The following is a 15,272-nucleotide window of genomic DNA, read 5'->3' as shown; positions in this document are numbered from 1 at the left end:
AGTGAACACCCTTCCCAGAAATCCAACTCCTGTTTGACTGTGATATTTTATTAATACTTCAACACAGGTCACAGTTTAATTTCCTTTGTTTTACTCTAAAGAATGACCCAATGATGATTTATTAACCTGCTCTCTATCCATTTACTTTGGCTTGCTGTAATTAATCACTTTTTCTAATGTAGCTTAGTTTTGTTTCACATTACTCCAAAGATAATATTTCATCTTCTGAATAAATATTCGGAACCTTCCTTTACTTGTTTAGAAGCAAAAGAGAATGATTCCGTATGTCCCGAAAGGAAGAGTCCATCCTCTCTCAGGAAACATAGACCATTGCCAGACGTTGGCAAGGAGGAGGTTATTGCCAGAAAACACATACTATCTATGTTACTGCCTTCTCCCCAAAAGCCTTGACTGCATCCTGTTTGTGTATGTGTGCACACAGTTGGTCACACAGTTGGACAATAAATGCATTTTCCCTCCAAAGACTTTATGTATTCTTAGGTGAATGTAGTTAGGAGCACTTGTGGTGTGATATAAAATCAACAATGCCTTTGGTGACATGAGCCACACAGAACTAATCTAGCATCTGTCTGGTGGACAGGCCATTTTGTGGTTAGAAGTCAAGCACGTAGACACTATGTAAGAACCTCTTGCTTCTTTTTAATAGTATGTGCCAGCAACAAGCTGGTATCAGCTTGAACTCCCCACCTTCCTGTCACCATGAGTGTCTGTTCAGAGCATCCCAGCATGCCTTTGGCTGTGCAAGGCGGGTACTTGCTACTTCCGGGAGCTTTGTGGATGAGAACTTACTTCCTTTTACCTCATTTCTGTGTTTGGCAAAGAAAACATCCATCCCAGAATCCAACTCCTGTTTGACTTCAGATCTAGATAGAAAAACATATTCCTTTAACAGAATACCCAGGATTTTTAAATTCTGACCGCTATGCTTTTTTTAATTTTTAGGAAAAATGCTCAATATCCACCCATCCTTGCTCCCTTCTTTTAAGGGTTCGAATGCCCATGAGCAAGCCCTGGAAACCGGAGTCACAGTTACTGGGTGTACTGTACACTTTGTAGCTGTGAGTATGTCTTTTTCTACCAACATAATATTAGTAGTCAGATGTAAATTACACTGGCTAGAAGGTAATGTTCAAAACTTTTGCTTACTTTTCCAGGAAGATGTAGATGCTGGACAAATTATTTTGCAAGAAGCTGTTCCCGTGAAGAGGGGTGATACTGTTGCAACTCTTTCTGAAAGAGTAAAAGTAGCAGAACATAAAACATTTCCTGCAGCCCTCCAGTTGGTGGCCAGTGGAACTGTACAGCTTGGAGAAGATGGCAAGATCTATTGGGTTAAAGAGGAATGAAGCCTTCTAATTCAGAAATGGGGCCAGTTTTGAAAGAATTATTTGCTGTTTGCATGGTGGTTTTTTATCATGAACTTGGCCCAAAAGAAAAACTGCTAAAAGACAAAAAAGACCTCACCCTTACTTCATCTGCTATTTTTTAATAAATAGAGACATTAAAAACAAGACTGGTTAATGTAGCATATCTGACACATACAGGTATCTTGGTCTTTTTTATGCTCTTTTTCTGACCGTCACCACCTCTTTTTTGTTGTTGTTGTTGCTGCTGGTATTGTCTGACAACATGAGGAATCACCTCCATTTTTGTAAGTTATGTGTTTTCGGCCGGGCACGGTGGCTCACGCCTGTAATCCCAGCACTTTGGGAGGCCGAGGCAGGCGGACCACAAGGTCAGGTGATCGAGACCATCCTGGCTAACACAGTGAAACCTCATCTCTACTAAAAATACAAATAATAGTTAGCTGGGCGTGGTGGCACGCGCCTGTAATCCCAGCTACTCAGGTGGCTGAGACAAGAGAATCGCTTGAACCCAAGAGGTGGAGGTTGCAGTGAGCCACGATCACGCCACTGCACTCCAGCCTGCGCAACAGAGCGAGACTCCGTCTCAAAAAAATAGTAAGTTATATGTTTTCTAATCTTTGATCATATGCTTTTGAAGCCATGACTGCTGGATGTATCTGAGTTAAAATGGGGAAAAGAAACATGAGGACAAGCCTAAGTGTATCACCTGGGTTCCGTTTATAATCTTGGTTATAAATTCCACTGTGTAAAAGTTGCCCAGCCTCCTTCTGATCAGCGTCAAGTGACTTACCTCTTCCCCAAGTCTAACGAGGCAGTATCTCTTCCTTATATTGTATATCTGATTTGAGACTTTTCTGATCATCGTGATCATAATCTGGTGTGTTAAGATTTCTGTATAGCTCCCATTTCTGAAGGATAGTATCCTTTATGCTTTGAAGTATCATTAAACGTTCCTCTAATTATTGACAGTTTCTGTAATCCCCAGATTTTAGCTTCAGTAAAGTTTAGTTATCCTGTGGTTTATAAAGATCCATACTTCTCTGTAAGTCACTAGAGGATTAGAGGGAGAGTTGGTGGCTTCTAGATTCAAGCATAAAACTAGGCATGTTTCTCATCCACTCTCTCTATTCCCTCGTCGATTAAAGTAGGCAAATGTCATTCATACAGTTGTTTTGATGAGACAGTCTCGCTCAGTCGCCCAGGCTGGGGTGCAGTGGCACAATCTCGGCTCACTGCAACCTCTGCCTCCCGGGTTCAAGTGATTCTCCTGCCTCAGCTTCCTGAGTAGCTGAGATTACAGGCGTACACTGCCACACCCGGCTCATTTTGTATTTTTAGTAGAGACGGCGTTTCACCATGTTGGCCAGGCTAGTCTGCAACTCCTGGCCTCATTTGATCTGCCTGCTTTGGCCCCCAAAGTGCTGGGATTACAAGCGTGAGCCACCACACCCAGCCTCTTTGTTTTTTTTGGTTTGGTTTTTTTTTTTTTTTTTTTTTTTGAGACGGGAGTTTCACTCTTATTATCCAGGCTGGATTGCAGTGGCACGATCTCGGCTCACCGTAACTTCCACCTCCCTGGTTCAAGTGATTCTCCTGCCTCAGCCTCCTGAGTAGCTGGGATTACAGGCATGCACCACCACGCCCAGCTAATTTTGTATATTTAGTAGAGATGGGGTTTCTCCGTGCTGGTCAGGCTGGTCTCAAACTCCCAACCTCAGGTGATCTGCCCACCTTGGCCTCCCAAAGTGCTGGGATTACAGGCGTGAGCCACTGCACCCGGCTGACCTCTTTGGTTTTTAAGTGGAATTCAGACTTGAACCTGACCCTAGGACCTCTAAGTGTCTTTCTATGATAATATGGCATTCCAGCTGCATCACTGTGATGGTTCCCTAACTTTTCCTACTGCACTCTCCCTTCTGGATATTTGTTGGCAGGGGCTAGAAGTGAAGAAGGATTCTAACAAAACTCTCTTCTACTGGTAATCGGCAGGCCCCAAGAGTACCTCCTATAGTAGTTGTTTTTTGTATTTGCCAGGATTCTTTGGATTATAAGCGAGAGAATTGAAGTAAAACAAATTGGAAAAAAAAAAAAAAAACTTCATTAACTCATGTAATGTTGTATAAAAACCCCCAGACTCAGACTGTAAGAAGATTTGGCTGTTTGACTGCGCTGGGTGTGGTGCTTCACGCCTGTACAAAGCCAGCAGCACTCTGGAAGGCCGAGGTGGGAAGATCGCATGAGCCCAGGAGTTTAAGACCAGCCTGGGCAATATGTCGAGACCTTATCTCTACAAAAATGACAAAAATTAGCTGGGTGTGGTGGCTTGTGCCTGTAGTCCCAGCTACTCAGGAGGCTGATGTCAGAGGGTCACGTGATTCCAGGAAGTTGAAGCTGCAGTGAGCTGTGATTGTGCCACTGCACTCCAACCTGAACAACAGAGTGAGACCTTGTCTCCAAGAAAACAAAACTTGGCTGTATATAGCAGCCAGGTGGGAGATTTTTTAATACATCAACATTAAAAGCTTTCTTTATAATCTAAAACTCCCTGTAGGATTTTCCTTGAGTTAGTAGGAAGAAGATTCTAGTAGGGAAGATAAACCTTGGGAAAAAGCCCTTTTTTGGCTTTTTTAAAACCAAAATTGTCTTTATCTCCCAAAGTGTTTTTCAGCAATTCTAATGCATACACTTGCCTCCTCCACTGTTTAAAAGACACCATCTCTGACAGTCGTTCTTTCACAAGCCATATAAATTTGACATTTACCACAATGTTAGATCATTTTCCTTTATCTGGAGCCAAATGTTAATTAACAGTTAAAAACCGATTTATAAGTGGAGTCAGTGCAAATGTTCATCAGCAAATGAACTGATAAATGTATGGATAGCTATATCCATAGATATATCCATACATTGAATGCTATTCAATTATAAAAAGGAATGAAATACTAACACATGCTACAGTGTGGGTGAACCTTGAAACATTATGCTAAGTGAAAGAATTCAGTTATAAATGACCACATGTGGCCAGGCATGGTGGCTCACACCTGTAATCCCAGCACTTTGGAGGGCCCAGGTAGGAGGATCAGTTGAACCCTGGAGTTCAAGACCAGCCTAGACAACATAGTGAGACCCCCATCACTACAAATAAAATAGAAAAATTGGGCATGGTGGCACACACCTGTAGTCCCAGCTACTTGGAAGGCTGAGGTAGGAGGATTCCTTGAACTCAGGAGGTCGAAGCTTCAGTGAGCTGTGATCGCACAACTGTACTCCAGCCTGAGTGAGACATTTTCTCAAAAAAAAAAAAGACTAGCTGGCCTTGGTGGCTTACGCCTGTAATCCCAGCACTTTGGGAGGCCGAGGCAGGCAGATCACCAGGTCATGAGATCAAGATCATCCTGGCCAACATAGTGAACCCCACTTCAGTCACTCAGGCTGGAGTGCAGTGGTGCGATCCCAGCTCAATGCAACCTCCGCCTTCCGGGTTCAAGTGGTTCTCCTGCCTCAGCTTCCAGAGTAGCTGGGATTACGGGCAAGGGCCACCACTCCTGGCTGATTTTTGTATTTTTAGTAGAGACAGTGTTTCACCATGTTGGCCTGGCTGGTCTCCAACTCCTGACCTCAGGTGATCCACCTGCCTCGTCCTCATGTGTAACCTTATTTAAGAAGCTAACTCCTAAGCCCACCTGTATTCTGAGCATTGCAATAAAGATGTGAAGATTTTAATATTACAAGTTGATTTTGCTTTATAAAACGAAAGTTTCATGAATTGAAATATCTATGGACACTGAAACCTCAACAACAATTTTTTTTTTTGAGGCAGAGTCTCACTCTGTCACCAAGGCTGGCGTGCAGTGGTGCCATCTCAGCTCACTGCAACCTCTGCCTCCTGGGTTCAAGCAGTTCTCTGCCTCAGCCTCCCAAGTAGCTGGGATTACAGGCACGCACCACCACACCCAATTAATTTTTGTATTTTTAGTAGAGATGGGGTTTCTCCACGTTGGTCAGGCTGGTCTCGAACTCCCGACCTCATGTGATCCGCCCACCTTGTCCTCCCAAAGTGCTGGGATTACAAGCATGAGCCACTGTGCCCGGCCTCCCAGCTAATTTTTATATTTTTATATTTTCAGTAGAGACAGGGTTTCACCATGTTGGCCAGGCTGGTCTCGAACTCCTGACCTCAGGTGATCCGCCCACTTCAACCTCCCAAAGTGCTGAGATTACAGGTGTGAGCCACTGCGCCTGGCCCTAAACAGCATTTTAAATTTCCTACATCACCAAACTCCAGAAAGTCACAGGAAAAAAAAAATAGTTGTTATAACAGTATCACTCAACTCCTTGAAAGCTTCAATTACATGCACCAGGAAAATATACCATTGAAAATCATTTTAAATGAAATATTCAGTTGAGGAGTCTATTAGATCCTCCTTTACTTTTGTTGAAAACCAATTATTGGAAACCATGCAATTTTTTTTGAGAGGGAGTCTCACTCTGTTGCCCAGGCTTTAGTGCAGTGACGCGATCTTGGCTCACTGCAACCCCCACCTCGGCCTCCTGAGTAGCTGGGACTACAGGCTCGTGCCACCATGCCTGGCTAATTTTTGTATTTTATAGAGTTAGGGTCTCACTGTGTTGTCCAGACTGCTCTCCAACTCCTAAACTCAAGCAATCCTCCCCCTTTAACCTCCCAAAGTTCTGAAATTACAGGTGTGAACCATTACACCTGGCCAAACCATCCAATCTGTAAAGGATTAATTTCCCTTCTTTAGCACCCACAGTAAATCAACCTTTTCAATTGCGCCTTTGCTGCCTGGAAGGTGTTAACAGTCTGGGGTAAGTGAGAGGTGTGCCTTTCTTTTGCAAAATGAGGGAGGGATGATGCTCAGAGGGGAGGTGGGACTTCTTGTACACCTTGAGGGATTCCTGTATTCAACACTGTAACACCACTCCGGGGTCAATCATTAGCTTCGAGGAGGAGGTTTAGGCATTGGCGTTGGCAAGAGAGAGTAGATCATGAACATAACGTAGAGGCATGGAATCACCAATCGCGTGAGAAGGGCAGAGCCGGCCAAGGACACTGGGTATGAGTAGGCTGTGCAGTAGGGGGACACAGAAGAGAGAGAGACGCCACGAAGCTTGAAGAAGCCTGTCTCAAAGAGCGGAGAACGAGCTTCTGGTGCGTTTCTCTTAGAGGCCAACTACAGCAAGAAGAGAGAAGAGTCCACGCCATCCGCACAAGCACCCTTCAGCACACCCGAAATCTCAGAATCAGAAATTCCTGTCTGTCTTCGGATGAGGAGGCTCTGCCCCACATCCCACCCCCAGCACAGCTCACCCAAATCCAAATCTCCACGGTGGCAGAATGACTCCGAAAGAGGAAAGCAGGAGGCAGCAGCCCAGAGCTCGTCCTTCGGGGCAGGGTGTATTCAGCAAGAGGAAAATGAGGGGGAAAGCTTCTGCCTGCTTTCAGAGTTTTCCATCTGGGAGGAAACAGTTTGGGTAACACAAATCCCTGGGACCTACTGAAGGGACGTATAAGGATCAAAGATACCTGCTGTGTTGGTTTGGTGGGGCTGATGTGACAAAGCACCACAGACTGGGGCTTCAACAACAGGAGACCGTTATTCTCCCATAGTCCTGGAGACTGGAAGTCCAAGATCAAGGTGTCTGCAGGGTGGGTTTCTCCTGAGGCCTCTCCTTGGCAGGCAGATGGCTGCCTTCTCCCTGTGTCCTCACAGGGACTTTGCTCCGTGTGTGCACAACCCTGGTGTCTCTCTGCAGCCAAATTTCCTCCTTTTATAAGGACGCCAGTCAGATTGGATTATCACCCACCTTAACAGCCTCATTTTAACTTAATCACCTCTTTAAATAACATCTCCAAACGCAGTCACATTCTAAAGTACTGGGGGTTAGGGCTTCAATATGGGGGGCACAATTCAGCCCAAAGAGTGGAGAAGTGACCAAGTCATCTGGAGGGAGACAGCTGTGTGAACACCATCTTGATTTACCCACCTCCTTGTGCAAATGCATCATCAAAATAACCAGTGTTTATCCCACCAGCTTTGTGAACTAGAAGGATGGAGAGCAGTAATTCCTTACTACCTTAGTAATTACAATAAAGAAATCTTTTTTTTTTTTTTTTTTTTTTTTTTTTGAGACGGAGTCTTGCTCTTGTTATCCCGGCTGGAGTGCGATGGAGTGATCTCAGCTCACTGCAACCTCTGCCTCCTGGGTTCAAATGATCCTCCTGCTTCAGCCTCCCAAGTAGCTGAGATTACAGGTGCCCACCACCACACCCGGCTAATTTTTGTCTTTTTAGTAGAGATGGGGTTTCACCATGTTGGCCAGGCTGGTCTCGAACTCCTGACCTCAGGTGATCTGCCCGCCTCGGCCTCCCAAAGTGCTGGGATTACAGGTGTAAGCCACCGCACCCAGCCAATAATTACAATAAAGGAATCTTAAGTGTGTGTGTTGATATACACCTATTAGACTGCAAAGATTAAAAAGAGACTACTGTGTGTTCCCAAGAGTGTGGAGTAACAGACATTCCCAAATATGTTGGTGGTGTAAATTGGTCCATCGCTTCTTGAACATAGTTTAGCAATACCTATTTATTCACAAAACATAGTGACTACCTTTCCGTGGCTGTATCTACCGAACCATGTCATTCTTTTTTTTTGTTTTTTTTTTGAGACGGAGTCTCACTCTGTCACCCAGGCTGGAGTGCAGTGGCGCAATCTCGGCTCACTGCAACCTCCGCCTCCTGGGTTCCAGCGATTCTCCTGCCTCAGCCTCCCGAGTACCTGGGGTTACAGGCATGTGCCACCATGCCCAGCTAATTTTTTGTATTTTTAGAGAGACGGGGTTTCTCCATGTTGGTGAGGCTGGTCTCAAACTCCCGACCTCAGGTGATCCGCCTGCCTCAGCCTCCCAAAGTGCTGAGACTACAGGCATGAGCCACTGTGCCTGGCCTTATTTTTCTTTTTAAAAATTTTTTAGTGGCCAGGTCTCACTCTGTTGCTTAGTTTGGAGAGCAATGGTACGATCATGGCTCACTGCAGCCTCCAACTCCCGGGCTCAAGTGATCCTCCCACCTCAGCCTCCTGTGTAGCTGGGATTACAGGCAGACACCATCACACCTGACTAATCTTCTTAAAAGTTTTGTACAGATGGAGTCTCACTATGTTGTCCACACTGGGAGTACAAGCATGAGCCACTTCACCTGGCCTGTTTTTATTTTATGCTGTTTAAGATGCTGCCTAGAAGAGTTAACTTGTACAGAAATCCTGATTTTTTTTTTTTTTTTTTTTTTTTTTTTTTACGGAGTCTTGCTCTGTCGCCCAGGCTGGAGTGCAGTGGCACAATCTCGGCTCACTGCAAGCTCCGCCTCCCGGGTTCACGCCATTCTCCTGCCTCAGCCTCCCGAGTAGCTGGAACTACAGGCGCTCGGCACCACGCCCAGCTAATTTTTTGTATTTTTAATAGAGACGGGGTTTCACCATGTTAGCCAGGATGGTCTCGATATCCTGACCTTGTGATCCGCTGTCTCGGCCTCCCAAAGTGCTGGGATTACAGGCGTGAGCCACCGCGCCCAGCCAGAAATCCTATTTTCTTTCACATGAGGTATTTTGTTGATTGTTTTCTTATAACTAAAGCCCTCTGAATCAGAGTTTATACTGTATCTTTTTCTGTGCTCCTACATAGATGGCAATAAATGATTATAATGTTTATGATGCGGAAGCTGAGAAGGCTAATACCTATTCCTGGCTCCTTTTAGGAGACACAGTCATAACAAAAAATATTGCTTAATGTGCGAGGCACAGTGCCAAGTGGTTTACATCCATTGTGTAATTTCTCCCCCTAAAAAAGTCAATGAACTTGATACAATTATTATTTCATTATATGTAAAATAGGGAAAATAACAGCATTTATCTTAGAGGGCTGTTGTAAAGATTAAATGAATGCCTGTAATTCCAGCACTTTGAAAGGCCGAGGCAGGCGGATCACCTTAGCTCAGGAGTTCGAGACCAGCCTGGCCAAATGGTGAAACCTGGTCTCCGCTAAAAATACAAAAAAATTAGCCGGGCATGGTTGTGAAAGCCTGTAATCCCAGCTACTTGGGAGGCTGAGGCAGGAGAATCGCTTAAACCCGGGAGGTGCAGGTCGCAGTGAGCCGAGATCGCACCACCACAGTCCAGCCTGGGAGACAGAGCAAGACTGTCTCAAAAAAAAAAAAAAAAAAGGAAATGAGAATATACATAAAGCACTTAGCACAATGCCATACCATTTACTATAGTTTACTATTTATTGCAACTCTCATTTTGCAGGTATCTTGCCTAAGGTGCAAGCAGAAGAAACAAGATTTTCAACCCAGATCTGAATACTCCCAAGCCTCAGGCCGGGCGCGGTGGCTCACGCCTGTAATTCCAGCACTCTGGGAGGTCGAGACGGGCGGATCACGAGGTCAGGAGATCGAGACCATCCTGGCTAACACGGTGAAACCCTGTCTCTACTAAAAAATACAAAAAACTAGCCGGGCGTGGTGGCGGCGCCTGTAGTCCCAGCTACTCGCCAGGCTGAGGCAGGAGAATGGCGTAAACCCGGGAGGCGGAGCTTGCAGTGAGCTGAGATCGGGCCCCTGCACTCCAGCCTGGGCGACAGAGTGAGACTCCGTCTCAAAAAACAAAACAAAACAAAACAAAAAACTCCCAAGCCTCTGCCTTTTCCTTTCTTTTTATCCTTTTTCTTTGTCCTTTTTTAAAAACTTGCTTCCTGTACAGAGAGGGGAAATGTTCAGTCCCCACCTCAGTGGTTGAAAACTCGAAGCCAGAAGATCCTTATTTTGATTTTGTCCTCTGGCCTGTCGCCAGCCCCTCAACAGTACTTGAATTAATAAAGGGGCAGGTTTTAAGCCTCATATATCATGGCTCCTTCTGTGACTCCGAAGAAACCTGTTCAGGTCCCGTTCCGGGGAAACAGTCTTGCCTTCCCCAGCCCCCAAAAAGTTACCTTCGCCCTCTGAGCCACAGCTCCCCCACGCCGCCAACTCGGTCTTTGCATCATTTTCGACGCTCCCTAAGTCCCTCCCGAGAGGCGTAGGCGCACATCGCCCCTTCTAGCAAACTACATCTCCCACAATCCCAATCGGCCGACCACCTCCGCTCGGGGCGGGGACGGAGGCGGAGCTGGTCGTCCCAGGCCGGGACGAAGCCTCCTGAGGTGCCCTGCATGCGTTCTCCGGGGTAAAGTTCGTTTGACGAAAGATTGTCCGTTTCCCTGGTAAGGTCACCTGTCCCAATCAGGTACGATTCTGCCTTCCGTACCCGCTGAGCCCCTCAGGGTAAAGTGGCAGATGGTCTAGCCTGGCGGAGGCACCAGCTGGAGACCGCGCGCTGCACAGACACCGGGAGTGACGGGCGGCCGCGCACGCATGCGCAGAGACGCGGCATGGGCGCGGGAGCCGCGGAACCCCTACCCAAGGGCTGCGCAGGTGAGGAGGGGGCGGGGCAGGACCGACCTCCCTTGCCATGATAACCACCTTCGCAGCGGGCTCCCAGACCGTTGGCCCCGATTGTCTAGAAAATAGGGGGTCTCAGGAGCTCCGTTTTAGCGTTTATATATCCCAATTCCAATTAAGCCACTTCCAGTGTTTTTTGGCCATTGTCAGTGTACAAGTCTTCCTCCTCTTCGAGACCATGTTATTGCAATAGCAGCAAACGTGTTGGGAGGCCTCACAGTTCATCGTGGTTTTTCTGGCCTCTGGCAGATGGCTCCTTCCTAGCGAGTTGTGGAGCTTAAAGTCTTTTGGACACTTGATTCTATTCAATCCAGTGTCAGACCAGGTACCTACCTTGTCCATAAGTCGTCTTATGAGAAGACTCCTTGAGATGATGCAGACTCTCGGTGCAGTTTATAATCGGCTGGAGGTATAGACAGTTAAGCAAGCCTCCTTTTTTACAGTGCCCAGCGCTAACCATTTTGCTTACACCTTGTTATTGGACTTGGTTAAATTGCTTAACCTTCCGGACCTATGTTTTGTCATTAAACGAAAAGATTGGATTAGATGATCTCTAAGAATTTTCCGCTAGTAAAATATATGGTTAGTGAGGGGTAGAATCCAGATTATATCTATCTGTCTGTCTATCTATCTATCTATATATTTTTTTCTTTTTTTTTTTTTTTTGAGACAGAGTCTTGCTCTGTTGCCCAGGCTGGAGTGTAGTGGCACGATCTCGGCTCACTGCAACCTTCACCTCCCGGGTTCAAGCGATTCTCTTGCCTCAGCCTCCCGAGTAGTTGGGACTGCAAGCGCCCAGTTAATTTTGTATTTTTAGTAGAAACAGGGTTTTGCCATGTTGACCAGGCTGATTTCGAACTCCTGATCTCAGGTGATCCACCCGCCTCGGCCTCCCAAAGTACTGGGATTACCGGCATGTGCCACCGTGCCTGGCCCCACAATATATTAACACTAAACTTCATCAACTTCCATTTTTCTGCCCACATCAGTGAAATATAACTATAACAATGCAGCTGGTGCCTGGCGCGGTGGCTCAACCCTGTAATCCCAGCACTTTGGGCAGCCGAGGCGGGAGGATCACAAGGTCGGGAGTTCGAGACCAGCTTGACCAACATGGTGAAACCCCGTCTCTACTAAAAATACAAAAATTAGCCTGGCATGGTGGCATGCGCCTGTAATCCCAGCTACTCAGGAGGCTGAGGCAGGAGAATCGCTTGAACCTGGGAGGCGGAGTTTGCAGTGAGCCGTCACACTACTGCACTCTAGCCTGGGCGACAGAGCAAGAGTCCGTCTCAAAAAAAAAAAAAAAAAAGAATTCAGCCAGGCCGGGTGTGGTGGCTCACGCTTGTAATCCCAGCGTTTTGGGAGCCTGAGGCAGGCAGATCACCTTATGTCAGGAATTCGAGGCCAGCCTGGCCAATATGGTGAAACCCCATCTCTGCTAAATATACAAAAATTAGCCAGGGGTGGTGTTGCACACCTGTAATCCCAGCTACTCAGGAGCTGAGGCGGAAGAATCGCTTGAACTTGGGAGGCGGAGGTTGCAGTGAGCCGAGATCGTGCCATTGCACTCCAGCCTGGGCAACAGAGTGAGACTCCGTCTCAAAAAAAGAAAAAAAAGAATGTGGCCGGGCACAGTGGCTCACCTCCATAATCCCAGCACTTTGGTAGGCAGAGGCTAGCAGATCGTTTGAGCTCAGGAGTTGGAAACCAGGATGGGCAACATGACGAAACCCCATCCCTACAAAAATACAGAAATTAGCCAGGTGTGGTGGTGCACGCCTGTAGTCCCAGCAACATGAGAGGTAGAGGTGGGAGGATCGCTTCAGCCCAGGAGGTTGATGCTGCAGTGAGCCATGATTGTGCCACTGCACTCCAGCACGGGCAACAGAGCAAGACCCTGTCTCAAAAAAAAAAAAAACTAGGCGCGATGGCTCATGCCGGTAATCTCTGGGAGGCCAAGCGGGTGGATCACCATGTCAGGATATCCAGAGCAGCCTGGCCAACATGGTGAAAACCCTTCTCTACTAAAAATACAAAAAAATTAGCTGGGCGTGGCTCTGGAGGTGGAGGTTGCGCTTGAACCCTGGAGGCGGAGGCACCACTGCACTCCAGCCTGGCAGACAGAGAGACTCTGTCTCAAAAGGAAAGAAAAAGGGGGAAAGAAAGGAAAATGTTGACAGCAGCATTCAAAAGAACTGCCCCTTGTTGTACTTGTAAATTCATGCCGTATCTTATACCTTATTGTTGAAAATAAGAAATTAACTGATAATACAACTTTGTTCAACCTATATTTGTTGTCGTTTTATAGATCATTGCTAGGAAGAACTCTGGGTACAATAATGAATACAACGTACGTGATGATGGCTCAGATCTTAAGATCTCACCTGATAAAGGCTACAGTGATTCCTAATCGAGTGAAAATGCTTCCATATATTGGTATCATTAGAAATAGAATGATGTCAACCCATAAATCCAAAAAGAAGATCAGAGAATATTATAGGCTGCTGAACGTGGAAGAAGGCTGCTCTGCAGATGAAGTCAGGGAATCTTTTCATAAGCTTGCCAAGCAATATCATCCTGACGGTGGCTCTAATACGGCTGATTCGGCAACATTTATAAGGATTGAAAAAGCTTATAGAAAGGTGCTCTCCCATGTGATAGAACAAGCAAATGCGAGTCAGAATAAAGGTGAAGAAGAAGAAGAAGAAGATGTAGAAAAATTCAAATATAAAACACCCCAACACCGGCATTATTTAAGTTTTGAAGGTATTGGTTTTGGGACTCCAACTCAACGAGAGAAGCAATATAGGCAATTTAGGGCAGACCGTGCTACTGAACAAGTGATGGAATATCAAAAGCAGAAACTACAAAGCCAGTATTTTCCTGATAGTATAACTGTTAAAAATATAAAACAGAGCAAACAGCAAAAGATAACTCAGGCTATAGAGCGTTTAGTGGAGGACCTCATTCAAGAATCCATGGCAAAAGGAGACTTTGACAATCTCAGCGGGAAAGGAAAACCTCTGAAAAAGTTTTCTGACTGTTCTTACATCGATCCCATGACTCACAACCTGAACCGAATACTGATCGATAACGGATACCAACCAGAATGGATCCTTATGCAAAAGGAAATCAGCGATACTATTGAGCAACTCAGAGAGGCAATTTTAGTGTCTAGGAAAAAACTTGGGAATCCAATGACACCAACTGAACAGAAACAGTGGAAACATGTTTGTGAGCAGTTTCAAGAAAACATCAGAAAATTAAACAAGCGAATTAATGATTTTAATTTAATTGTTCCCATCCTGACCAGGCAAAAAGTCCATTTTGATGCTCAGAAAGAAATTGTCAGAGCCCAGAAAATATATGAGACCTTTATAAAAACAAAAGAAGTCACAGATGGAAACCCAAATAACCTTGATCAAGGAGAAGGAGAGAAAACACCTGAAATCAAGAAAGGTTTTTTAAACTGGATGAATCTGTGGAAATTTATTAAAATACGATCATTTTGATGTTTACTATCATAAATCATTCTTAGTTCCACTGACACTTAACATGGAAAATGAGATTTATTGCTATATTAAGAACTGTGCCATTGTACTTTTCACAAAACTAATCACATACCCAATGATGTGTGAGTGAGACACCGATCAGGTTTGTCCTGAGGATATAGCAAGAAAATAAAATAACCTACTAAAGAAAATAATTTAGTTCATTCCAGTGTTAAAGTGTCAGTCATCTAGTGAAATGAGCTAGGATCAGGTTTCTTAGGAATCATACACGAATTCCAAAAGTTTTAGTGCAGTTTTGAGCTGTAATAACTAACTTAAAAGCAGTCACTGTTGCCATTTTCAAACATAGGTACTTAACAACAGGGAAACCGAAAAATATGTTATCAAAAGTCACAAAACTTAAGTGTAATGAAATTTAACCAATTAAACCTCCAGATGATTTTTTTAAACACGTTTGCTGGATTTATACCCCTGAGCTTATTAAGGCTCAAAACTGTTCCAAGACTTTTGTAACACTCTCCATATGGGTGGAAATTAGCCTACTGGAATTACTGCCTTTTCTTTTTATGAGGGCCTTCTCTGTGGGTACTGAATGAAAAACATACCAACCATGCAGATTCTACTTTTTCCTGTCTAACTTGATGGTTTATTGGCAGCAGAAATCAGTGAAGCTAGTTGATTTAGCAATTCTAGAAATAAACTCCAGTGTCCACTTTTTTTTTTTTTTTTTTTGAGATGGAGTTTCACTCTTGTTGCCCAGGCTGGATTGCAATAGTGCAATCTTGGCTCACTGCAACCTCTGCCTCCTGGGTTCAAGTGATTCTCCTACCTCAGCCTCCTAAGTAGCTGAGATTA

General features: G+C 45.2%; 2 protein-coding genes across 15 annotated transcripts in view; both read left to right on the top strand.

Annotated features, from left to right (window-relative positions):
• GART (phosphoribosylglycinamide formyltransferase, phosphoribosylglycinamide synthetase, phosphoribosylaminoimidazole synthetase) overlaps positions 1–2,142 on the top strand; it is a 40,079-nt gene extending 37,937 nt beyond the window's left edge. For 7 of the 9 annotated variants that reach the window (XM_009202304.4, XM_009202310.3, XM_009202306.3 and 4 more), the window contains exons 21-22: positions 964–1,079; positions 1,176–2,142. In XM_009202304.4, the coding sequence (XP_009200568.2) occupies positions 964–1,079; positions 1,176–1,367 (308 nt within the window). In that variant the 3' untranslated portion in view covers positions 1,368–2,142. 9 annotated transcript variants of the gene reach the window in all.
• Positions 2,143–10,115: 7,973 nt separating this feature from the next.
• DNAJC28 (DnaJ heat shock protein family (Hsp40) member C28) lies at positions 10,116–14,866 on the top strand. Of its 6 annotated transcripts, none has more exons than XM_021935117.2 (2): positions 10,116–10,687; positions 13,214–14,866. In XM_021935117.2, the coding sequence occupies exon 2, from the start codon at positions 13,245–13,247 to the stop codon at positions 14,415–14,417; it is 1,173 nt and encodes a 390-aa protein (XP_021790809.1). In that variant the 5' UTR covers positions 10,116–10,687; positions 13,214–13,244; the 3' UTR covers positions 14,418–14,866. The 6 variants fall into 6 exon arrangements, with proteins under 6 accessions (XP_021790809.1, XP_009200564.1, XP_009200563.1 ...); XM_009202300.4 differs by having other exon boundaries at positions 10,117–10,875; XM_009202299.4 differs by lacking the exon at positions 10,116–10,687 and adding an exon at positions 10,810–11,227.
• Positions 14,867–15,272: the final 406 nt, after the last annotated feature.

This window comes from Papio anubis, chromosome 4 (assembly GCF_008728515.1).
Source record: "Papio anubis isolate 15944 chromosome 4, Panubis1.0, whole genome shotgun sequence".
NCBI lineage: Eukaryota > Metazoa > Chordata > Mammalia > Primates > Cercopithecidae > Papio > Papio anubis.
The sequence above is the reverse complement of the archived record's forward strand: the minus strand, read 5'-3'. Positions and strand labels throughout refer to the sequence as shown.

Coding starts and splice junctions, on each gene's coding strand:
- DNAJC28 (XM_021935117.2), top strand. CDS start 13,245: ATGAATACAACGTACGTGATGATGGCTCAGATCTTAAGATCTCACCTG.